This window comes from Anabrus simplex, chromosome 6 (assembly GCF_040414725.1).
Source record: "Anabrus simplex isolate iqAnaSimp1 chromosome 6, ASM4041472v1, whole genome shotgun sequence".
NCBI lineage: Eukaryota > Metazoa > Arthropoda > Insecta > Orthoptera > Tettigoniidae > Anabrus > Anabrus simplex.
This window is the reverse complement of record NC_090270.1, coordinates 214595514-214622796: the sequence shown is the minus strand read 5'-3', so window position 1 is coordinate 214622796 and position 27283 is coordinate 214595514. Positions and strand designations below refer to the sequence as shown.

Sequence of the window (27283 nt, the reverse complement as noted above, 5' to 3'; positions counted from 1 at the left end):
GTTCTAAGAAGATTAGATTGAAACATAACACGACTAGAATCGAACACTGCAATCCATGTCGTTAACCTTAACATGTGATCAGAACACTACATAAGTGATTAAGACTAGAATTGAACACTGTACTCAATACAACATGTGTTTAGAACATGTTAGGGGATACCAAAGAAGATCAGATTGAAACATAGCAAGACTAGAATCGAACACTGTACTCGAGGTTGTTAACTTCAACATGTGATTAGAATATTGTTTGATGTGTTCAGAGCAAAAGTACAACTTGAATGAATTGCCTAGTGTAAAAATCAAAACACACTGTGCACATATCGCGTAGCTATCTCGCTCAGTAAACGATACAACTTCAATGATTTGCCTAGTCAAGAAGTTAATATAAAGAACCACCTAATCGATACTCTATTTTTTGCCTCAGGCAAAACTGAATATGTATTAATACTTACAGAACATGTTTCGACCACTTAGTGGTCATCTTCAGCTGTATAAAGAAAAAATTAAGATGAAAAAACATTAGGATAATAAGCTCAAGTGATACTCTTAGGTTATGATGAAAAAAATCTGTGTTGACTGTTTGGTAAAAGTTCTTTGGTGACTCCTTTGTTATAAAATGGCGGTCACCTGATCAGGACATCTTGCCTCTCGTTCTTATTTGGAAAAGATGATTATTCTGCGCTGTCCAGAAGGTCTGTCTTTGAGCGCGATCTTGTGTAGTAGCGATGCGACACAGTCTGACAAATCGTGCTAAACTCTGGAGAGAAGGGAAGTAGAGTTCTGTTGTCATCTAATATATCAAGTGAGATAGGAGGAAGATTAGGCTGTGCTTCTGCGATGTCGTGTTTGATTATATCTCTTGTCCGTCTTCCCTGTTTCCTGTCTAACCATTCCAAGTATTTACAGATATGCTCGTATAAGATTTTTTTGCTCGTTGTTTTCGTTAATATTCTGTTCACCGTTTTCTAATTTATCAAGAACGATGTGGATGATTTCCAGGTTGTTCATTAGACTTCCTTTATTGATCATACAGATGATTAGAAGGTCCTGTCTGATATTAGTGAATTTGTGATTAGTCTCTTTCATATGAGTTCCCAAGGCAGAGAATCTTCTGTATTTTTCTGCATTGACGTGTTCTTGATATCTAATTAAGAAGTTCCTTCCCGATTGTCCCACGTAAGTTTTTTACACTGAGTACATGTTAGCTTATAAATGCCAGATTCCTGGAATTCGTCATCCTTAAGTTTTTAGCTTTATTGTGATAAAAGAACCTATGTTTCGTGTTGTTGTTGGTAGAGAAAGCTACTTTGGTGTTGTGTTTCTTGAATAAGTTGGTGATCTCATAAATCCTCGGGTTATTAACGGTGAATTTGGCATATCCCTTTGCCTTTTCTGATTGCTGTTTAAGTTTAATTTGTTGTTGATATTTGCATTTAGTAAAAATTTTATTGATTAATTTCAAACTAAAACCGTTATGTAGGGCTTGTTGACGAATGAAAGATAGTTCCTTCTTTCTGTCTGTTTCTGTTAGTGGTATTTCAAAGGCTCTGTTGACGAAACTATAGTAAGCAGATTTCTTTTGTGAGGTGGGATGTAAAGAATCGCACTTGATTGTGGTCGGTGTAAAGGTGGGTTTCCTGTATATTTCAAACTGGAAATGGTTGTATTTCCGAATTGTTTGGATATCTAGAAAATTAAGTATGCCTTTCACTTCTTCTTCAGTTGTGAATTTTATGTTAGGGTCTAAATTATTTAAAGTATTTAGAATACTAAGACTGTCATTGATATCCTTATTAATTATGGCATAAGTATCGTCAACATAGCGTAGCCAGAGATCAAGTCCTTTAATGTGGCCTATTATCTGAGTGTGTTCCAAATAATCGAGGTATATGTTAGCTAAAATTCCAGAAGCCGGCGCTCCCATTTGCTGATATATTTTATTATTAAAAGAAAAGAAATTATGGTTCAAAACGAATTCCAAGATAGTCATAAAGTTCTCTATTTCGGGTATACTGATACGTTTGTGAACTACTAAATTCGTTTTAATAATCTCAATGGTGTCTTTAATAGGAATGTTCGTGTACATGTCCTTTATGTCGAAGGAACTTGTTACGTGAGATGAAGTTAACTTGAAATCTTTAACAGCCATGCAAAATTCTTTGTAGTTTTTTACCGAAGATTAAAAACGTAGTTTGGGTCAAGAACTTATGAATAAATTGGGATATTTTGTATGTTGGACTTCTCCGAAAATTTATTATAGGCCTCAGAGGTGCGAACTTTTTATGTAATTTAGGCATAACTCTAGCTTTAGGCAGTCCTGGATTTATATTTATGAGCTTCTGAATTTCTTGGTCGTTAAAAAAGACGGAGCTTTGCTTCAGTATCCCTTTCAAATTCTTTTGTACCGGGCGAGTTGGCCGTGCGCGTAGAGGCGCGCGGCTGTGAGCTTGCATCCGGGAGATAGTAGGTTCGAATCCCACTATCGGCAGCCCTGAAAATGGTTTTCCGTGGTTTCCCATTTTCACACCAGGCAAATGCTGGGGCTGTACCTTAATTAAGGCCACGGCCGCTTCCTTCCAACTCCTAGGCCTTTCCAATCCCATCATCGCCATAAGACCTAACTGTGTCGGTGCGACTTAAACCCCGTAGCAAAAAAAATTCTTTTGAATTTTTAGGGTGGGGTCTTTATCAATTACTTTAAATTTGTTGTTAGTGAAAAGTTCCGTTTTCTTAATGTATTCGGTTTCATTTAATATTACCACTGTTCCACCTTTATCGGCTTTCGTTATAACTACGTCACTTTGTCTAATTTTACGCTCGATCTTAGTATTTGAGGAATTGGTTAGTAATCCTTTAATTACAGAGGGAATTTTTTCTTTGCTTCGTCCCGTACGTCATTCTGAATGTCGACTGGAAGGGTTTGTATGGCCGTCTCTGTTTCTGCCAAAGTTTGTATTAATACTTGTCTGTTATCGAAACAATGCCAATTGTGATTAGGTCCTTTGCTTAATATTAGTAGTTCTTGTTCTGTAAATGTCGTGTTCGATATGTTCCTGACAGGGGGTGGGAGTTTTTCACAATTGAAAGAAGATTTAGGTTTTTGCTCATTTAGATTTGTTGGGGCATTGCTTTTTAGGTTTTCTAACTTCTTATTCAATGTTCTTCGTTTCTTGTTTATTAGATTTTGCAAACCTATATGCTTATACAAACTCTTAAGCTTGTTGCTTGATAAATTCTTTGTGAACAAGTCTGCAGCATATCTCTCTGATGCTACATATACAAACTCAATGAACCCCTTTTCTACTAGCTCTCTACATATATGGTACATGATGTCAATATGTTTTGGCCTTACACTCACAATATCAATTTTACTCAATTTAATTGCTGCTGCGTTGTCAGCAAAACTTTACAAGCTATATTCATAAAGCTTTTCAGCCCTAGCTCTGAGAGCAAATCTTTCATCCAAGTTACTTCTCGAGATACCTCTGCCATTGCCATGTATTCAGCATCCATAGTAGATTTAGCAATACAACTCTGTTTCTTACTATACCATGATACTGCTCCCCCTGCCACTGTGGTTACATAACCACTCACTGTTTTTCTAGACTTAGTATCTCCTGCCCAATCTGCATCACAGAACACTTGTACTGAATCGTCACAATTTTTGAAACACAACTTTAAATCTCTAGTACCACATAGATATCTCATGATATGCTTCACTTCTTTCCGATCTTTAATCTTAGGTTTTTGACAATTTTGACTAACTTTACTTAACGCAAATGCAATGTCAGGTCTAGTATCATTTGACAAATATAGCAAACTTCCTACTGCACTGCGATAAATGGTACAATCAAGTTCCTGCTCATCATTTTCAGCTGCTGAATACCCGCTTGGTAAAATAGTCTTATTCAGTTTACAGTCACTCATGGAAAAATCAGCAAGTAATTTGCCAATGTATAAACTTTGACTCAACATAACCCCTTCTTTTGTCTTTCTATTTTTATTGACAGTTAGTTTGTTGCTTTCCCTAGATCTTTAATCTCTAACTCATCTGCCAACCTTATTTTAACCAATTTAACAACCTCTTTGTCACCTATTGCAATCATGTCGTCAACATACAAGCCAATAATACAACACTCCTTTACATATATGATTCTTTGACACATTTCTTAAAATCTAGTCTTCTAATTATAGCATCAACACAAGCGTTCCAGTCTTTACTCGAATTAGGTAGTCCATAGATGCTTTTCTTCAATTTACATACATAACTTTGGACATTCTTTTATACGAACAATTCTGGATGTTCCATGTACACAGTACAACTGATTTCACTGTTTAAGTAAGCACTAGTTAGATCTAGATGTTCTACCCTCCAACATTTACGTACTGCAATACCTATTAACAGTCTCATTGTTTTCCTCTTTATAACAGGACTAAATGTTTCATCAAAACTAAGATTCATCTGTCTCTTAAAACCTTGAGCAACAAATCTGGCCTTATATTTCTGAATGTTATCCTCACTGTCATATTTCAATGAAAACACCCACTTAGAACTAATTATCTTGACATTTTCTGGTCTTTTTACAATTTCCCAAATATCCTTCCTTCTCATCTCATTGATCTCCACTTTCAATGCTTCCATCCAGCTAGCAGACTCTTGGCTTACATAGCCTCCTCAACTGTTTTAGGTTCCACTACATTTGCATGTCTAACTTCCATCACTGCCTTACAATCTGCACAAGTCTTACCTTTCCTCTGTCTTATTGACCTTCTCAGACTATTCCCTGGTTCTTGTATTGCTATAGACTCAACCTCTAGTTGTTTCTCTCCGGTCGTTGACTCAACAGCCAATGTTTCCTTTCCGTCCTCCTCTGTGTCTAACTCAGTCCCTAATTTTATCTCTGGATCTTCAGTGCACAGTATGTCAAAGTATGTTTCACTACCCGCTGCCTTTGGTACATTTATCTTTTCCTTTATATCAATTCCAGGACATTTCACCTTAAAGGGAAATATCTGCTTCTCAAATACCACACTTCTCCTCACTATTGCCTTTTTCCTTCCAAGACTCCTATATCCATCTTTAGTACCTGCCTCGTACCCTATCATAACGCACGATTCTGCTCTGGGATCTAAATTCCTGCTGTCTGCCCTCACAGCCCACGCCTGACATCCAAATACTTTCAATCTACCTATTTCTTCCTAATCCAACTTCCTATTGAACCACAGTTCATACGGTATCTGAAAATGTATTGCTGAGGATGGGCACCTATTTCTTAAGCCATTACCGCTTTTCCCCAGAATTCCGTTGGTAACCCTGACTGGATCAATAGACATCTAACAGTATTAAACATCATTTTATTCTGCCTTTCTGCTAATCCATTCTATTGTGGAATGCACGGTACTGACCTCCTATGAGTAATACCACATTTTTGCAATTGTGCTTGAAACCCGCTACATGTATACTCTGTACCATTGTCAGATTGTACTACCTTAATTCCTACACCATGTAACTTTTCTGCATTTGCCTGATACATATTAAACACCTCCAACACTTCATCCTTATTTTTCACACATACAGCCACATTCAATCTGGAGTATTCATCAATCATAGTTACAACATATTGAGCTTTCCCAAGTGATGGTGGACTAATTTTTCCAGTTACATCAGTGTGCACAACATCAAGTGGTTTTTCCGCCTTACGCTCACAAAACTTAGGTACTTCCTTGTTACTCAGTTTCCCCTGAATGCACACAGAATAAGTATTAATACCATTACTCCTTTTCAATTCTAACATAGGCAATTTAAACAAAGCTTCAGAATGAACATGTCCGTATCTCTCATGCCATAACCTAACCTGCCCAACACTTTTAAATGCTACATTGCTATTACATTCTTGATCTATTATTTGATCACAGTCACTCACAGCTACAATATCATTTTCCCCCTCTATTTGTACTACATACACATCATTCTTCATGTTTGCAACAAACAATGTTTCATCTCCATTCTTATCTACAACGACTGCTTTCTCACCTGCAAATCCTACTTTGAAACCTTTGCTGGTTAACTTACCAACTGATATTAAATTTTCACCTAAGTTTGGTACATACAACACGTCTGTAAATGTAATTGTCCGTCCTGTGGACATTTTTACTTTCGCCTTACCTATATCTTTAATATCCAGCATACTGTTATCTCCTATTTCTACATTCCCAGTTACATTTGTTAACATGTCTGTAAACATCTCCTTTGTTGGACACATATGATAGGACGCACCTGAGTCGAACAGTAAATCTTTAATTTTCTCAGTTCCCACAGAAACTACCATGCTCATCGCCTTATCTACTATATGTATAATTTCTGAGCTTACCAGTTTTTCACTCGCATTCACTGATTTACTCTCCTGCGATGGTTCGACACTCTTCATTGTTGGACATACTTTTGAATAATGTCCTGACTTACCACAATTGAAGCACTGTTGGGTACTGCGACAATATTTAGATACATGTCCCTGTTTATCGCAATTGTAGCAACTATACTGTTTTCCTCGTCCCACGTTTTATTTCTTGATATCTCACTTCTGTTGAACAACCATGGCTTGAGCTTCATCCTCCTCACGTTTTCCAGTGTCGTAAGCCTTTCCTCCATTTTGCTGAAGTCTCCTTCTGCTTTCCTCCGTGAGTAATCTCGCTTTCACCTTCGAAATGGTCAGTTTCGCCAAATCAGCTTCCAAGGAAGAGATACAAATTGCATATTCCTCTGTAAGATTCCCTATGATAATTCCTGCAACTTTTTGATCTGTGAACTCGTATCCAGCTTTACTCGTTCTCCTCCACAGTTGATTTATTTTTGCGAAGTATTCTTGAGCACTCAAGTCCTTGGGTTTCACAAAATGAGTTAACTGTTTCAGGGTCATAGCACCATTCACTAACCCTCCGTCATTGCACAACTCGTCCATTTTTCCCATGCCTTTTTCGCTGATTCAATATCTGCAATGTCACTTTCAAAATCTTCTCCGACATATTTGAAAATAATCGCTAACGCGATCACATTGTTTCGCGCTCGTCGTCTCGCTTCTGTCTGAGGCAGCTGACAACCTGGCGTATCCTCATACCCTATTACTGATTCCCATATATCTTTCAACAACAGCTCTTGTTTCACATTTAATGCCCACGAAAAATAGTTCTCCACTGTAAGCTTGGCCACATTCCTATTCCGTGCTTCTTCACCGGTCCACGAGGTCGCCATTTTTACCATCAATAATGTCACAACTTGCTTCGTCCGACGTTAATGCTCGTTACTCCATTTCCACTTATATTGTCCGAAATTTACTGCGGCGTTTTGGCGCTCTGGAGCTCTGGGCCCATAACCTGTTGATATATCTACATTTCTTGCTCGTTACACTAGTTGAGGTAATCAAATTATACCATTGAAACACCAGATTCATTCACACACAACCTTTTATTACGAGGAGTTCACTACAACTGACATTGTTTCACACAAAAACATGGCAATTCAGAATGTCCAAAGAACAAAACAAACGAAGATAAACCACTCGACTAAATTAATTGGAATTACCAACATATAACCTCAATGTTGCATTCCTTAAAATATGTACAAGATATGATACATGACATTTTATTTTTATGAGAAAACCACAACATTCCAACAGTATTGACTATGTTTAACTAAATTAGTTATACAGTATTGAACAGGTGGATGATTATTTAAAAATAATTTCCTTGTGGACATTCTTTGTTCTAAAAACTGGGAGAGAAATGCAAATGACAGAAAGCATGACCAACAAATGGTGAATAAGAGGGAAGGACAACTGAATCAGAAAAGTTTTTTTTGCAATTGGCTTTACGTCGCACCAGCACAGATAGGTCTTATGACGACGAAGGGATAGGAAAGGCCTAGGATTGGGAAGGAAGCGGCCGGTGGCCTCAATTAAGGTCCATCCCCAGCATTGAATCAGAAAGTGATGGAACGAACTGGAGGGGAAAATATTCAAGATATGGTGTTGATAAAACCAGATGGTAGATGGTATAAGTGATTATGAAGCAGTTTTGTCATAGTTAAAAATAAATGTGCCAGAAACGAAGGTTGTAAAAGTAGGACTAATAGGCAATAGCAAATGGTTGATAGGAATTTAGCTACCCATTCAACCACTCTTTAAAAAGTAATTGTGATCAATTGATCGATTATATTATAACAGGGGGGAAAATAAGTTAAGAAGGATGCGCAGGGGATAAAGAAATAGAGTTAGGAATCGTTGCAGGAGTAAGGAGAGATTGAAGGAATTACTAGGAAAATTGAATTAAGCAAAATAGTCTTCTAAGGATAATATAATTGGCAGCCAGACCTATACAATGCTGTGAGATGGACAGCGAACAATGGCATGATGGTAAAGAGGATAGAAAGTTCTCTCAGTTTTAATTACTATGTTGATGGGCTGATATGACCTCATGGGGATCACTGTAAGCACCTAGGTATTAACATAAGGAAAAATCTTCATTGGGGTAATCACATTCATGAGGTTGTAAAGAAAGGATAGAGATATCTTCACGTGGTTAATAAGGTATTTATGGATTGTAGTGAGGATGTGGAGGAGAGGGGTACATCTCTGATGAGACCACAATTAGTGTATGGTTCCAGTGTATGGGACCCACACCAAGACTACTTGATACGAGAACTGGAAAAGATCCAAAGGAAAGCAGCACAATTTGTTCTTGGTGAATTCTAACAAAAGAGGAGTGTTATGAAAGAAAATGTTGCAAACTTTGTGCAAAAACATGTTTTTTTAATTATATCTTTTTCAGGCATAATATGTTATTAAATATTTGTTTGTTTTTTTCAGGTATTTTTAATTTTATTAATTCTGCATTAGCTTTGATAGAATAAAATAACTTCACAGTTATAGATTAACTAAGTCAAAGCTAAGAAAGAAATTGCTTCTTCTGTAACAAAAAAATCCATGCAGAATATGTACAGAATTGAAGTTTGGCTCTTTGTGTTATTTATTATCTGTGTTATATTTCCCAAAATAGGAAATTGTCACTTAAGTTGATTTCTTAGCTGTAATATTTACCTTTTATAGTTTTGATTACATACTTATTTTCAGAGCCTTTGGACGTGTGCAAATGTTGAGCCGTTTATCTACCAACATCATTCAACAAGTCTTTGGAAACCATTACTCTCAAAGAACTGGAGCTTGTCCAAAAGTACACTCGCTTACATCTTGAAAACACTTTAGCCAGACCAACCCTTTCTTATGGCAGCGAGGCATGTGGTTAATGTTGCACAGCTGTGAGCTTGCATTTTGGAGATTGTGGGTTAGAGTCACACCGTCGGCAGCCCTGAAGTTTATTTTCTGTGGTTTTCTATTTTCATACCAGGCAAATGTACCTTAAATAAGGCTATCTTCCCAATCCCAGCGCTTTCTCATCCTTCCACCAGTGAAAACCTTTAGTGTGTCAGTACGACGTTAAACAGAAAAATATTCAGGCTTTTCCAGTGCTGAAACCAGCATTTTACCCCAGTGTGGTGATATTTCTGCTAATGAACTGTCAGTGCATGTGCTTCAAAGGAGGCTGGGAATAATTTTTTAGCAGTTTACCAGTCAGCAACTTGTACAGGTGTGACACTCCACCCGATGAGCCTGTTCCCATACTGGGGTAAAATATCGTCGATAAAGCCGAAGTATTACTTTTTTGTTGATATAATATTTTGCCTGCATGTTTCCTTGTATAGTTAAGTTCATGAATTTTATCTGCAGGCACTGGATATTCCAAAGTATTCCTTGCTAGGATGGAGTAATGGAGGAATTGCATCTATGATTGCAGCTGCTAAGTACCCAGATAGAGTGAAGAAACTGGTTGTATGGGGCTCAATTAGTTATGTCACCAAGCCTGAAATCATGCTCTATGCTGGTATGTTGTTATGTTGAAAGAGAAGAATGCACTTATAATTGTGTTGCACAAGTTGTCAGTCCATTTTGTTTGATCCAGACCTCCTTATCACCCAATCTTGTGTTAACATTTCCATACCTATTTTACTATTGCAGCCTGATTTCACTTTGTTATGCTCCTGAATTATATCCTCCAATATTCTTATCCCACCACGTACACCCCTCTAAACCTAAGTGATTAGGTCCTGGGTAAATGTGTCATTTCAACCATTCTCACCTTCTAGTTAAATTTTACCGTCCCTCTTATTTAAAGTTATCTTATCTTCAGCATTCTTCTTAAGTATAAATTTCTGTTCCATTTATTGCCTGTAATGGGTACCATAGAGTTTGGAAGGATTTTATATACACATGCATTTGAAGAGAACAACATTTGTTTGCCTTCCTTGCTTCTGTCATTATCATTTTACTATCCAAATAACAAAAGTCATATATCTCTTCTGATTTCATTTCGTAATCTAATATTTCTTTGCTCACATCATTAATTTAAAATCCTCTGACTTTGTTTTACTTTTGTTTATTTTGAAAGGCACTACCATGGTTTAGAACAGGGAAGGGGAATGAATGTTTCTCCACGCACAGCTCTTTGCATCTTTGCAGATCAACTGTCATTTCCTTGCATTTTTCCCCACCAGAGTCACCTTCGCCCTCCTATATTACTGTGACATGTGTTCCCTCACTATGTCTTTCCTTAGAGTGTTTTCTTTTTCTATGATGTTTAAATTCTTTTCTACCAGACTTCTATCATTAAATACAAGAATAATGCTGGGTAGGACAGTTAGAAATAATTGCTATATTATAACTTTGTTTTGCAAGAGCCACTTCATTATGCTACTATTAGTTGAAGCAATAATCATGTTTACATCTGGCACAAGATTTCAACACACAAACGCAAGAATCTTCAGAGACTATTGTGTGTAATGTTTGTTTGCTACCTCGCTTCATTAATTGCACAATGTAATAGAAATTTATCACTTAAGTGGAACCAAAATGTCGTCTTTTTGTATAAAGAGAAACTGTGCCTCCAGGTCATTTTTAAATGATGGGGATGTAAACTCTCCATGTTGAGACCCACCAGCTACTACGATATCTAAGCTCTTTGCGCATGTACAACATTGCGTAACATTTGCCTGCCCCTGGTTTAGAGGTTAGCATATTAGTGTTCTTTTCAGGGGTCTTGAATTTGATTTCTGGTTCTGCTGTAATTTTAAAACTGATTTGGAGATGGTGGAAGAGGTACACTTAGCCATGGAATATGATTGGGCAGAGCAGTGGGTTTAAATCCCACTCTTGGCATCCTAATAGCAGCAGTAATATTAGTTCCTCTTTTCAGCTCCAGGAAAATGGCAAGATGACACCTAACTTGTAGGCTATAAGCACTTTCTTCCCTTGAGGATTAGGATTTTTGCATTTGTCCTTGTCTCTCCATTTGTTGCTCCCTTTGCTCCCACTGACCTGTCAGTTTGTTTATTTGTTGAGATTCTAGAGATCTGTTCTGTTCGGTTAGTTAGCCAGATGATTAGCAATTTACTTCTTGAGCTCTAGGGTGCAGTATACAATCACATTAATGTTGTTTAATATTAAGATGGTTCAAATCTTTTGTCAGTAGATATCCTGACATAATTCATGTTCAAGGCAAAATTCCAGCAATTCGTCATATTTTAAGATTGATAGCAGTAGAAGAAAGATTAAATATAGAGTAGCATCTTTACTCAAAAAGGAAGGGGAATTATATATAGAATTTGACTTGTAACAAAATATTGTGAGAAAATCTCAATACTAGTGCATATGTATTATACATCAAAAGAAAGATCTCCATCTCAGGACTACTAGAAAATATTATTTATGTTATTTAATTAAATCCTTTATTTGCGTAAAATAGTCATTTATTCCAATAAATCGTTGTTCTGTGAAAGTTGTTTCCGCTGATCTTTCTTATGCCAGCCCGATAGAGGGCTCTGTGAAAGTTGTCTATGCAGATCTTTCTATGTTAGTCCAATAAATGGCTCTGTGAAATCAAGTCAGAACATTTTTTTAGAAGCTCCAGCAGGCTGTGGAAAAACATTTGTTTATTCAAGTTTAGTATACATGATTAGAAGCAGAGGTGAGATTGCAATCGCTGTTGCATGGACAGGAATTGCAGCTTTGTTATTACCAGATGGTAAGACTATTCAAAAAACTTTTGATTTGCCTGTTCCAGTAAGAGGAAGTTCAGTTTTGCATATTAAACAGAACAGCTCAGAAGCAGACTTTTACATAAATCAGCTGTTATTATTATTATTATTATTATTATTATTATTATTATTATTATTATTATTATTATTATTATTATTATTATTATTATTATTATTATTATTATTATTATTATTACTATTATTCATAAAGCTTCGATAATTCCTGCATCAGCAATAACTTGCATCGATCGCGTACTAAAGGACATTATGAGGTGTGAAAAAGAAATGGGTGGTAAAATTGTCATAATTGGGGGGGATTTTAACCAAGATTTTTCTGTGGTATTCAAAGATGGAAGAGCCGAGATAACTGAGGCAAAAATTAAAGAATTAAAGTATTGCACTGCACTTGAAAACAAATATGCATGCAAAGCCGTCCAAAAAGGAATTTGCTGCATGGCTACTGTTGTATGTCCGTCTCTCCCTTGTCGATCCGCCAGCCAGCTACACGCGTGCCAGTGTGTTATTCTTCGAGTCTCGACGCGCAGCTCTCAGTGCGCGTGCCTGGAACGTCGTGTGTGCTATAAAAAGGAGCTCCTAGTCTGTCCAGACGCCCACTGACCCCGGTGTCCAGCTCCAGAATACACCCTACGTCGAGCACGGAGGCTACTCCTCTTGAAAATGTGCTTCGGCCAGGTGGACTGAATTTCTGGCAGTAAGGGGTCTCACCTCGGGTCACCGCTCCTCTTACCTATTCCGCTGTCCATGCCCAGTCTTACCATTATATGCCACTATCATTCCCTAGCTAATGCAAGCTCCCATTATCAACTTAGTTTTGCTAAGTAGGAACTCTTCAGTCATTGAACTTACGTTAATGAACTCAGACACTTCAACAAGGAAGGACTCTCTGAGATATTTACGTCAGTGCTTCTGATAGTTTTCGACTATCAAGAACTTTTCATGTCACAAGGACTATCTTTCCGAAATAGTAGTGAACGTGAATACTCCAACGTGTATATAGTGTACAAAGACAGACTCTTTCTCCAAATTCATAGTTCATTTTGCTTCGAGATAACTTTCAGTTTTGTTAGTATAAATATTGTAATTTTACATGTGAAGTAAATAAAGAAGTTGTGTTTTTGTAAACCCAACCTTGTTTACAACACAACTCTGTGGCGACGAGGTAAAAAAAAACTACAATTCATCGGCCCCAGTCGCCAACTCTGGAGCGACGGGATAACAAACTTGCAATTCATCTGCCCCAATCGACACTCAGTGGTGACGAGACGCAGCACGAACTTTATAGGCCCCGTCATCCACTCATTCACACTGAGATACAGCAAACTCCGTGCCCTCAGACACTTATACCTTGGCGACGAAGTCAATCAGTGCTCAATGTGTCGCCCACTCGGTCGAAACAACGTGCAAGCCTGTGTCCATTCGGTTATCAACCCATTTGCAACAGACCAACAAACTCTTGCGGGATATTGTCCACTCATGGGCACAGTGACATTATACTACGTAACTATCATCATTCCACATTGGCGCCCGTACGACCTATCACAGCAGTTCGCTTTTCTCAACTGAAGCTATTAGACTTCTTCACACTCCGGAACGTCAGCCGACATTCCACAGCTCTCTGTCGTGCGCTCCACCTGTGTGGCACGCTCCAGCGTGTTTGCTTGCTCTCTCTCTCACTCCCCGCTATACCGGTCAAGGTCTCGCCTACAACCAGTTCTGACACACAGCTATACTTGCTCTTTATTGCACGCCTCTCGCAATGGCTACAGCTGAGCAACTCGCTACAGTATTCCAGGCCTTACAGCAGCAACAACAACAGTTTATGCAACAACAACAGACAGCATTAATTCAGGCTATTCAAGCTATTTCTGTCTCTACACAGCCATCAGCTATTCCTCCGTTCTCTGCTTTTGATTCGGCTAAGGAAGAATGGTCAGTTTATTTAGCCCGCTTACAACAGCATTTCATCTGCCATTCTGTCACAGATGATCAACGCCGCCGAGCACTATTTCTTAGTTCGGTTGGCAATGTTACGTGTGAATTACTACGTAAACTAAGTCCAGAAGAAAATCTCTCTGAGGTACCATCGCACAGCTCTTGGCCCGTCTCACTGAACACTATGCCAAAGCTCCTCACATAGTGGCTGCTCGCTATAAATTTTTTCAGAGCAGAAAGCAACCCCATCAGACACATACTGAATGGATAACTGAATTGCGTGGTCTAGCTAAACCCTGCCAGTTCATATGCTCCAAGGACGGTTGTGGTTCACCCTACACTGATTCTCTCATTCGGGACATGGTAATTTTACATACTCCTGAGGACAAAATACGTTTTGACGCTGTCAAGAAGAGTAACCCTTCTTTAGAAGACGTCCAGCGTATTGCTACGGTTTATGAGCTTACTACCAAGACTGCCGCAGCCATAGCTTCTCCACACGAAGTTGCTCAAGTCTCGCCTCAGGCCCGCAAGTCCTCTGCTACAGTGAACCGCGCAGACAAGGCGCTCTCTACCAAGCATTCTCGCACGGGTCCCTCTCGTAATTTTACAAGGAAGCCCAATTCTAAAAACAACTCGAAACTCCTGCCTTCCTGCCGAGGCTGTTTCAAACATCATGAACGTCGTGACTGTCGTTTTTTCAAAGCCACTTGTGAACGATGTAATAAACTTGGACACATTAAGACTGTATGTCAGAGTTCGCTCCGCCCTGCTAAGACTCCTGCAGCACGCCGGAAGCATATACAGCCCCGCCAAGTCATGGAAGTTGATCAGATCAATCTTATTCTTCCCACAAAGAATTCTCACAAGATCATCGTTCCTCTCTCATTCTCTGATCGATCTGTCGATTTTCAATTAGACACTGGATCACCTGTCTCTATTATTAACCTGGCTACATACCACGACTTAGGTTCACCTTCATGCTCTCCAGCTGACATCCAGCTCGTGACAATTAACAAAAAGAAAATTGACATTAAAGGTCAAATCAAGCTTCAGGCTAGTTATAAAGGAATTCAGAAGGCCATTCCTCTTCTCGTAGTTAACAACTACACTCCCTCCAACATTATGGGCATGGATCTATTTAACTTATTTGGTTTCCAGATACATGACAACATTAACGTCGTATCTACATTGCATCCTACTTCTGACGTTACCGCTCTCCTAGAGCAGTTTCCTGAAGTCTTCGACTCTCAGCTCGGAACAGCAAAAGACTATACAGCTCACATACAGCTGAAATCCGGAGCTAAGCCTCGCTTCCTCAAAGCACGTCCAGTACCCCTAGCACTTCAAGACCAGGTCACGAAAGAATTAGACAGATGGATACAAACTGGAATTGTGGTACCAGTTACTTCTAGTCAATGGGCTACTCCACTAGTGGTCATCAAGAAACCTGATGGTAATGTTCGACTTTGTGGAGATTTTCGATCTACCGTCAACGCACACATCGACACAGATATCTTTCCTATTCCACGTCCAGAAGACTTATTCCGTCGTCTTTCTGGTGGACAATTCTTCTCTCGTGTTGATCTTAAAGAAGCATATCTCCAGCTACTTTTAGACGAAGAATCTAAGAAATTTCTAACACTCAACACTCCTCTCGGACTGCTCCAGCTCCAGCGGCTCCCATTCGGTGTTTCATCCTCAGCGGCTATTTTTCAGCGCTATTTAGCTCAACTCACCACCTCCATTCCCGGTTGTGCTAACTACCTGGATGATATTATTGTTACTGGAAAAGATCATCTGGAACATCTAACCAATCTACGCCTCCTTCTCCAGAAATTGAAAGACAATGGCCTACGAGCGAATCTCGCTAAATGTACATTCTTTCAGCCTCAAGTTCACTACCTAGGACATATACTTGATAAGACTGGAATTCGCCCTAATGCACAGAATGTCTCAGCTATCGTAAACATGCCGGCACCTCAGAACCTCAAGCAGCTCCAGTCATTCATAGGCAAAGCGAACTACTATAATAAGTTCATTCCCTGCTTCGCTACAGTGGCCGCTCCATTAAACGCTCTACGTAAAAAAGGTGTTAAATTTCAGTGGACTCCGCAATGTCAACAGGCATGGAAAACCATCAACAACGCCTTAATTCAAGCTATACAACTCACTTATTTTCAACCCGACAAGCTCATCACGCTAGCTACTGACGCTTCAGACTACGGTGTCGGTGCCGTTCTCTCCCAGAAGGATCGTCATGGACAGGAACGCCCCATCGCCTTCGCTTCGAAAACACTTAATGACCATCAACGTCGATACTCACAGATAGAGAAAGAAGCTTTAGCCATCATCTTTGGTATTCGCCGTTTCAATGAATATCTCTATGGCAACCATTTCCTGATCATTACTGATCATAAGCCTCTCGTACACTTATTCCACCCTGGTAATAAGATCCCTGAGAATTCCCTCCGAAAGCTTCAAAGATGGTCCATGTTCCTTTCTCATTATTCCTATCAGATTGTCTATCGAGCCACATCCCAGCATTGTAATGCTGATGCCCTCTCACGCTTACCAGTTGGTCCTGATACTGCCTTCGATTCTCAGGAATCTGAATGTCTTCAGTTGGACATAGAACTTGAAGATACTGTATCCAGTTTTCCTATTGATGCTACCTGCATAGCTAAAGCTACGGATAGGGACAGTACACTTGCTACTGTGCGTACTTACATCCGCAACGGTTGGCCTCTTCAGAGCAAGCTTCCTGCCAACCTTGCACCTTATCATCGTCTGCAGCATCGTCTCACGACTCGTGCTGGAGTCGTACTCCTAGAAACAGGCACCATCTTCCGAGTGGTTATCCCACTTAGCCTACAGAAACAAGTTCTCGAATTATTACACCAAAGCCATTGGGGTATATCCAGAACAAAGCAACTAGCACGTCAACACTGCTACTGGCCCGGTATTGATGCCGCCATCGAAAAACTCATCCGTCATTGTGAACAATGTCAAATGAATCAGAACGCCCCGTCTTCTGATCTAGCTTCATGGCCTCCTGCTACTACTCCATGGGAACGAGTTCACATCGATTTCGCAGGTCCTTTCCTCAGTTCCATGTGGTTAAGAGTCATCGATTCACTATCGCACTTTCCATATGTAGTGGATATGCATTCAACTACTACGACAGAAGCTACCATTCGTGCTCTTCAGAAAATATTTACTACAGAAGGTTTACCTCAAGTACTCATTTCGGACAACGGACCTCAATTTACAGCTACTGCTTTTAAGAACTTTTGTACATATAATGGCATTCGTCATATCCTAGCACCGCCTTTTCACCCTCAATCTAATGGTGAAGCTGAACGCTTTGTACAAACATTTAAAAGAAGTATGAAAAAAGCTGTCTCTTCAGGCTTAACTAAAGACCAAGCATTGCTCCAACTCTTAAGCAACTACAGAACTCTGCCCGGCGCTGATAATATCACTCCTGCACAGAAGCTCCACGGACGACCTCACAGAACTTTACTTTCTCTGTTACAGCCTCTTCCGGCCCAGCCTCAGACCTCACCACCGAAGTTCTCAGTCAACGACAAGGTTACACCAGGACATTCAAGTCCAACCCACTCTGGATACCTGGAGTCATCTGCAGATCGTTGGGTCATCGTCTCTACGAGATACAGACTACGGAGAAACGTATCTGCCGCCATCAAGACCAGATACGTCTGCGCTACCGTCCATGTCCAGCTATTGATGCCATTGCTAAGCCAGATAAATCTATTGCTGAACGAGCTTTAGACCATTTAATAACCATGGGTTCCTTTCAGGACGAGGCAGCGCCACTCCGCCCAGTCCCAGCTCCGGACAGTACAACAGAGACATCAGCAGCTCCGGCCCAGCATCGCAGCCGCCGCCAGCGCCACCGCCGTTTCACGCCGTACCGGCGTATTTAGAGGGGGGGTGTTGTATGTCCGTCGCTCCCTTCTCGATCCGCCAGCCAGCTACACGCGTGCCAGTGTGTTATTCTTCGAGCCTCGACGCGCAGCTCTCAGTGCGCGTGCCTGGAACGTCGTGTGTGCTATAAAAAGGAGCTCTTAGTCTGTCCAGACGCCCACTGACCCCGGTGTCCAGCTCCAGAATACACCCTACGTCGAGCACGGAGGCTACTCCTCTTGAAAATGTGCTTCGGCCAGGTGGACTGAATTTCTGGCAGTAAGAGGTCTCACCTCGGGTCACCGCTCCTCTTACCTATTCCGCTGTCCATGCCCAGTCTTACCATTATATGCCACTATCATTCCCTAGCTAATGCAAGCTCCCATTATTAACTTAGTTTTGCTAAGTAGGAACTCTTCAGTCATTGAACTTACGTTAATGAACTCAGACACTTCAACAAGGAAGGACTCTCTGAGATATTTACGTCAGTGCTTCTGATAGTTTTCGACTATCAAGAACTTTTCATGTCACAAGGACTATCTTTCCGAAATAGTAGTGAACGTGAATACTCCAACGTGTATATAGTGTACAAAGACAGACTCTTTCTCCAAATTCATAGTTCATTTTGCTTCGAGATAACTTTCAGTTTTGTTAGTATAAATATTGTAATTTTACATGTGAAGTAAATAAAGAAGTTGTGTTTTTGTAAACCCAACCTTGTTTACAACAGCTACTACAACTAGAAAATAATGAAATTAAAACTGAAATAAGTAATGATATAATACGGGTTCCCAGTGACTTCGAAGTAATAATTCATAGGTAATTTTTTGGCAATTGTATAAAATTTAGGGCCGCTTTACACTAGGCGACGGGAATCGGCGACAGGAATCGGAGACCAGCCGCCCGTGCTTGTGAAACATTGTTTTAAATGGCGCTCTGAATGAAGGTCTCTGCTGAGGCGGGTACTCTCCCTCCTTTCCTGAACACCATGGTGTCTGTTTTTGAGATGTTTATGAACAGCTTGTTTTCGGAGCACCAGTTTTGGACGTCATTTACAGTTTCCTGTAATTTTGTTATGTCTCTTGAGCCAATTACAATATCATCAGCATACGCGCAAGAAAATACTCCCTCCTTTTGGGTAATTCTTAGGATATCTGCGGTTGCAACTATAAACAGCAAAGGACTCAGTGGGTCACCCTGTAGGACCCCGTTTGATTGAGCTATTGGATCTGATAGAGTGAGGTTATCTGAAACTCGTACTTCGTTCCATTGCAGTATTGACGTGATGAGATAGGTCCATATGTTGTTCGTGCCTAGCATCTCCTTAAGCTTGTCTATCACTAGCTTCCTGTTTATCAGGTCAAAAGCTTTAGTAAAATCTATTAAGATGGTGTAATATTTTCCGTTGTCTTCTAAGGCATCCCAGATTTGGTTTAGCAGGAGTTCAATAGCGTTTAGGGTAGATCGTCCCTTCCTAAAACCAAATTGGTTCTCTGGCAGATGCTCATTTATTTCCTCATTTATTTTTCCTGTTATAATTTTGGTGGATATTTTGAAGGGGCAGTTTTCCAGTGCTATGCCTCTGTACTTATTGGGATCTCTTGGGTCTCCTTTGCCTTTATATAGAACTTTTACAATTGAGTTTCTCCACTGGTCGGGAATGGAAGCAGTTTCTATACATTTGTTATATAATTTTGTCCATATAGGGGCTAGCAGGTGTGCAGTGTCTTTTACATATTCATTATAGATCCCGCCCGGACCTGCGGCTTTCTTGTTTTTAGTGCTGTCTATAGCGGTTCTAGTTTCCTCTATGGTCAGGGGTACCCAGTCTAATTGTATATGTGGAGTAGTGGTATGTAGATCATTTCTGGGGTGCGCTGGACCTTCGATGTTGAGAATCTTACTAAAGTGTGATTCCCAGATTTCCATGTCTATGTAGTGCGTCTGTTGTTGTTTCTTTGGGTGTAGGGCTATGAACGGATTTTTCTTGGCTTCCTCTGCTAGCTTCTTGCTCTCCGATTCTAAGTAGGCGCGTTTCTTTTCTTTCAGTGTTCTTTTGTAGAGTTTCCTCTTCTCATTGTATATGTGTATTAGACTTTGATTATTCAAGTTCTGCCTTAACTGTTGCAATTTATCTAGGGTCTCCCTCCTCAGCCTATAGCATTCACTATCAAACCATATCTTTGTTCTTCTTGTGGCAAGTGGAATGGCGGCCTTTTGTAGGATTTCTTCTATTATTCCTGTTGCATCATCCAATCTTGAATTATCTATTAATGTGTCTAGATGTGTAGTTGAATCTAGCATATCTTTAACTTTCTCAACATATATTTTCCTTGAAAGGGGGTGAATTGTCTTTTTCTGTAGTTTTTCCCACTCCCCTTGGATACGTATTTCAATTAGTAAGTGTTTCCTAATCACGGCTTGGTTTGTTGTCCATATTGTAGTCATGATGCCTGTTATTGGTCCTTTCGTAAGTGCAATATCTATTGTGCTCTTTCCATTATGTGAGATGTATGTAGGGATAGTGGGGTTGTTTAGCAGGATGAAGCCTTCTTCTTCCAGTTTCTCGAGGACTAGTTTTGCTTTGTAATTCGGAATGTCCAGTCTGCAGTTAAGGTCACCTGCTATAATTATTGGTTTATCTTGCTTTGTCTGAGTGATCATTTGGCCTAGCTCGTCCATTATGTCGATCGCTGTTATGTTCGGTTGGAAGTAAGCGGCTATAATTACCAGGCCGCCTATTTCCAGTAGTAGGGTATGGTTCTGTTGCCTTTTTAATAATATTGGGGTTAGGTGTGGTTTTATGAGGATAGTTATCCCCCCAGAAGGTCTTCCTTTTTCTCCCTGTCTAGCTGTAAGATGAAAACCATAGAAGTCTGGGTGTTGCCAGTCGTCAGTGACGAATGTTTCCAATAAAATTGCTATATCGTACCCTAATAGAAAGTTTTCCGGGCTCATATTCATTGCACCTTTTAGCCCTTCTATATTCCACATCATGATTCTTAGACTTCTTGAAGCGTCTTTTAAGTTTTGGTTCCTTCTTTCAATTATTTTCTTTTCCGAATTGTTCGAAGGCGTTCGAAGGAGCGTCCATTGTCTCGTATGGGGCGAAAGGATCGAAATTGAAAACGTTTGATAGTAATCCCTTTCGGCCAGAATTCCTCTTCATATACCCTGTCCATTAGATCAAATGGAATCCCCACTTTGAAAGCTTTCGTGTCGTAATTGGTTATTATTTCTTCACACGTAACGTCGTCTTTGATTCCTCTGTTTTCTAGGTATTTCTTTGACATCGGAGGTTGTGTGCGGGCTCAAACGCCCCATAAAGAGCCAAGCTTTCTTCTTTGCCGCTTGCAATTCTTCAACTCTTGGACCTGTGCTTATAATTGCGTATTGCTGTCTAGTTTGCTTTCTACTTGATTTGCTGGCAACTTGCTCCGGAAAATTGGCATATTCAAGGTCTAGAGTTTTTACCTGCACCAACTCATATTCCTTTCTCGGCGGTGTTTCTGCTTGAGCTTCGTTAGGACGGCGGATTTGCATATTACTCCTTTGTGGAGGTGTTGGTCTAGGCCTCCATGTCATCTGAGTATTATACTTGTCTATCCCGCTGTTGTCTGAGGTTTTGTGTACAAGACTATCTTCGTCCATTTTCTGCATTCAGGATAAAAAAATTAAAGATAGTATCAGACTTCAAATATTTAGGCATCATCCTGCAATCGAGCGCATATTGTTTCACAAAACATGTCACAGAAAAGGCAACTCAAGCAATGATGGCAATGCATGAAATAAAAGACATTAGATCACTTAGTCTGGAGACAGCAATGTTGCTATTCAGAGTAAAAATTCTTCCAATAATGACTTACGGCATTGAAATTATCTGGACACATTTAACAACGAGGAACTTATCAACCTTGGAAAAGGTGAAAGCGAACTATATAAAGAAGGTGATAGGTGTATCAAAAACGACACGATCTAGACTTGTATATATCCTCGCAAGGGAATCATTTCTCATAGAAGATCTCAGGACAAGTATGCCACTACCGAACACCGGTGCATCAAAGAAACTGCTAGCAAACCTGACTGAGAAGAGAGAAGAAGTCCAACCAGACTTCTATGGCACAGGGGCAATGATAGATCGCTCGTGGACAAAAGCTAATTTTGAATTAAGACATGTCATTACAAGATTAGCAGCTCACGGTTTTCATCACCTACTCTGCAAATCAAAACACTTCCATGACCCAAGTATAGACTGTGAGTGTAAACTATGTGGAAAAACGTGTGAACAGTACCACATTGAATTCTGTACAAGAAGAACAGTCTAGCTTAAGCCAGTGAGGAGGACGGACGTGTCGTGTGGCGTGCGCCTGCTGAGTGGAGTGGATTAAGAGTGAGGAAGCGGTAAGGTCAAGCGGTCGGCAAGGAGATACATACGATGAATTGGGTAGACGTAGAGGTTATGAGGAAAGTAGTAAGAGAAGTAATACAGGAGGTATGTCCGTTTGAACAATTAAAGAAAATGCTTCAAGAACAAGGCCAGGAGCAAGAAAAGACGAGACAGTGGATCCAGGATTATATGAAGAATACGAAGGCGATGATAGAAGGCAGCGAGAAAGAACTGGTGTCACTAAGAGAGAAAATAAAAAATATGGATGAAGAGATGGTAAACCTGAAGAAAGAAATCGAATTCTGCAGACAGGAGCGCAAGAAGAAATCCATATTTATTTATGGGGTGGAGGAAGACAAGGCAGAATCTAAAGTGGACATTATTTACAAAGTGGTAGATGTTATACAAAAAAAAATGAAAATAAATTTCAGTGAGGTAGATATAGACAATGTGGAGAGAGTTGGCAAGGTGGGAAGGCACAGGCCCATAAAAGTGTCGCTGCTATCTTCATTGATGGCAGACATAGTGATAAGGAACGCTGGTAATCTACAGTGTGAGAACATTAGAATTAAGAGAGATTTCGGAAGAGAAGAGAGTAGAAATTTTAAAATTCTTAAGAAACATCTTGTGAAAGCAAAAATTTAGGGATTGAAAGCGTATATTAGTGGTCAGATACTCGTGGTGAGCGACAGGAATTGGACCCGAAAGTGGACAATATCGAAACTGAAATTAATGGATGAGAGTTTGAGGCAAGAAGAAACTAGCAGGGCTGACAGTTCGAGGCAAGAAGAAACTACCAGGGCTGATGTACATACTGTAAATGAAGGAACACTGAGTAGATGGGGTTCCTGGGAAGAGATCATGAAAAGAGCTGAAGAAAAAGTAAATGCAAGAAGGATGGAAGTAGTCAGGAATTTAATGGACGAATTAGTGTCGGAAGTCTGCGCGAGGGAAGAAAAAGAACCACAGGGGAAGACAAGCGGACAGAATCGGAGCGAGAATAATGGTTTGAGGGAGGAAGCAGAAGTAAGAAGTGCCGTGATCAAAGGGAGAAGCTTGAGTTTGAAGGACCTATGGGACAAAAAAGGAAAAATGGAAGGAATAATTACGAGAAGTAAAAAGTCAAGTAACAGTAGTAAGTAACATAGTTTGCCTATGATGGAGGACAGAAGCGTAGTTATGGTGGTGTTTGTATGTGTGTATTTACTCAAGTAATGGTGCCTGTATGTGTAGTATAATTGTAATTGAAGTGATGGTGTCTTTAGGTAGAAGATGGATAGACCAAGTGTATGGTATTTATTCAAGTGATGGCATGACGGAGATCGTATTGGTGAGTGATTTATTAGTTAATGATAAGAGGTATATATGTAAGGATATGTGGTATGGAATTGAAGAGAATGATTGTGGAGTGCGATGGATGGATGATAAGAGAGGTAGTGAAGCTTAGAGGGTATTTATTCAAGTGAAGAATGATAAGAGGTAGATATGTATTGATGTTTAGAAGTTGGATCAGAGTTTAGATGGATGGATGATAAGAGAGGTAGCGAAGTTTAGATGGTACTTACTCAAGTAATGATGTCTATATGTGTAGTGTAATTGTTACGAGTTTGGAGATATAAAGGAGGTTGGATGGTATCTACTGGAATTGAAGTGTTAAATATGAAAGGTGATGATAATAGATATATGATGGATGAATGATAAGAGAGGTAGCGAGGTGATAAGGTGTTTTTAAGTGTACTGTAATTGTATGGCACTTATTCATATAATGGTGTCTTGAGATATAAGATGGATGGATTGTTGAGTTCGAAGGGCATTGTAATGGTTAAAGTAAAGAAGTGATGGTATCTGCATGTGTATGGTATGATGGATGAATGATAAGAGAGGTAGCGAGGTGATAAGGTGTTTTTAAGTGTACTGTAATTGTATGGTACTTATTCAAGTAATGAGACTTGAGATATAAGATGGATAGATTGTTGAATTCGATGGATGGATGAGAAGAGGGGTAGCGAAGTCTAGATGGTATTTATTCAAGTAAAGATGTCTTAATGTGTATTATAATTGTAAAGTGAATGAGGACTTGAATTGAAGTGTTAAGTATGACGATGATGGATGAATGTTAAGAGAGGTAGCGAAGTTTAAATGGTATTGGTAAGTGATTTATTAGTTAATGGTAAATCGGCAAGCAAAGTTGGTTTTAGATGATTATTTAATTAGATTAAGCATGGTTGAATAAGATGAGCAGGAATAGATAGGTAGTACAGTGATAAAGTTGCAACATGAGTAGAATACGTATTAGCAGAATGTGAGTGCAACGGAAGTATGGAATCAGCAACCACGAGGGAGTCAAGTAGAGGAAATGTAGTAGGAATGGAATGTGCTAAGGTTAGCGTGTATGGGGTCTGTGACATTCATAATACCGCTGAAGCATGGAATCAGCAACCCTGAGAGAGACAAGTAGAGGAAATGTAGGAGGAATGGAATGTGCAAAGGTTTGTGTGTATGTTCAGCAGGGGCATGGTGGCGAATGGATGATAAGAAAGATAGCGAAGTTTAGTGGGTATTTATTCTAGTAAAGGTGCCTTTATGATAAGAGGTAGATATGTAATGATATGTGGCATGGAAATGAAGTGAATGATTGTTGAGTTCGATGGATGGATATTAAAAGAGATAGCGAAGTTTAGAGGGTATTTTTTCAAGTGAAGGTGTATTTATGGATATTAGGAAAGATAGCGAAGTTTAGAGGGTATTTATTCAAGTGAAGATGTATTTATGTGTATTGAGACAGTATTGGTTTTGATTTATTAGTTAATGATAAGAGGTACTAGGATAGAATTAGTATAGATTTAATGTTGTAATTAGTTATAGGCTTAATTCAGATGTAGGGGGTGCCCAAGCATGTGAGCTGGTCATCCGTCCATGTTAGAGGCAGCTTAGGATAGATTAGTATAGATTTAGAACTAGTATAGATTTAATGTTGTAATTAGTTATAGGCTTAATTTAGACGTAGGGGGTGCCCTAGCATGTGAGCTGGTCATCCGTCCATGTTAGAGGCAGCTTAAGATAGATTAGTATAGATTTAATGTTGTAATTAGTTATAGGCTTAATTTAGAGATAGGGGGTGCCCTAGCATGTGAGCCGGTCATCCGTCCATGTTAGAGGCAGCTTAACAGATTTAGCTAGGGGTGGAACCTTGCATGGTTGTCCGGTATTCCGCCTGTGTAGGGTCCACCAAGTAGTAGTATGTAATTTGGCTTAGGCTGGACATTGTTATTTTTCTTTATAACGGATCAAATGGGTATTATTACTGTAGATCTAAAGAAAAAAATAATAAATCTAAATCTACAAGAAGAACAATGTCTATAAGTGATTATGCAAATATGTAACCCATCAATGTAATCCTATATTCTCTGTTATGGCTATTTGGCTGCATTAAATATATTATTAAATGGCGCTCTTCACACTGAGCGACTGAGTAGCCGAGATACAGAAAGAAGCCCGGCGACCGACCTTGCAGTAGCTCACTCCCGCTACCGATCGCCAAGGCAAATTCCGGAACCCCGGCTGGCGACAGCTGGTGAACCATTGTTTTGTATAGGAGTCTTCACACTAGGCGACTGTGTAGCCCAGCTACTCGTCCTCTTTGCGTTCCATTCAAAACACCCTTCAGTGTCATTGTGCATTTCAACTTCCTTCCCGTTGCGTGTTCCGTTTCAGAATATTACAAACTGTACTAAATAAATATATTAAATTCAGTATGAATGATTTAATTATATAAACTGAGCAGCGTCCATCTAGAACTTAAACTATGAAGAATAGGCTGTAGTAATGAAGTTGAGAAGAGAAATACATGGTATGAAGTAATGCCACAGTTTTTCAGCGACTTTAAAGAAAGAACATCCCACGAAAGGAACGAGCTTTCTAATTAAACGATTACAAGTATATGCGACAACACTTTTATTAAATGTTCAATATAATTGAGATTTTGATGTCCGACTTGTTTGGCTGTATGCTCAGCACAGCGTCCTTTGGTCCACAGGGTCCTGGGTTCAATTCCCAAATGAGTTGGGAATTTTTTTACAATTTGCTTTAGGTAGCACCGACACATACGTCTAATGGCGACAAGGGTACAGGAAAGGGATACGAGTGGGAAGGAAGCGACTGTGCCCTTAATTAAAGTACAGGCCTAACACTTGCCTGGTGTGAAAATGGAAAACCACGGATAATCTTCTTCAGGACTGCCTATAGTGGAGTTCGAACTCACTATCTCCAGAACGCAAGATGATAGCTCCGTGGCACAAACCGCATGGCCGTTTGCTAGGTCGGGGATTTTAATCTCATATGGTTAATGCACTGCCTCGAGGACTGGGTGCTTTTGTTCGTCTATACACACCACATGCAATAGTAAATAGATCGCTCCGTAAAATTGGGTCAGATGCCGACCTCAATTGATTGGAAAGAAGTCAAGCAGAATAGAAAGATAATGGAGAAGATTTTGCCAATACAAGGGTGTTGCGAGCGTTCTTGATTTTACTTTAAAAAAATGAAGGTGGAAGGAAATCAACCAACAGTTTTCAAAATGATGCTGTACAAACAACTATAGTACCGTCTTCTCGGTAGTCTACAGAGAATAGTGAAGTACCGGTAACTATAAAAAAACTTGGTACCATTATCAAATAAATCATGGGATAGTTTATAGAAAAGTCCTTTTTCCAAACGATCTTTCATCATAGATTGTAAATGAAACCTACGAAGCTTTCATTCTTTCTTTTTGACAATAATAAGAGCAGCAAGACACACTCCTCTGCCTGAGAACTCGTTATAAAAACTGTCACTAAGCCGGGGAAGGCGTCTAAGTAGCGCGGCCGGCTACC

The 27283-nt window shown here is 39.7% G+C and overlaps 1 protein-coding gene across 2 annotated transcripts in view; it reads left to right on the top strand.

The window, feature by feature from the left end:
• LOC136876335 (valacyclovir hydrolase) overlaps nt 1-27283 on the top strand; it is a 141544-nt gene that overhangs the window by 85703 nt on the left and 28558 nt on the right. For both annotated transcript variants that reach the window (XM_067150188.2, XM_067150187.2), the window contains exon 4: nt 9780-9933. In XM_067150188.2, coding sequence (XP_067006289.2) covers nt 9780-9933 — 154 coding nt within the window. The remainder of the gene's footprint in view (nt 1-9779; nt 9934-27283) is intronic.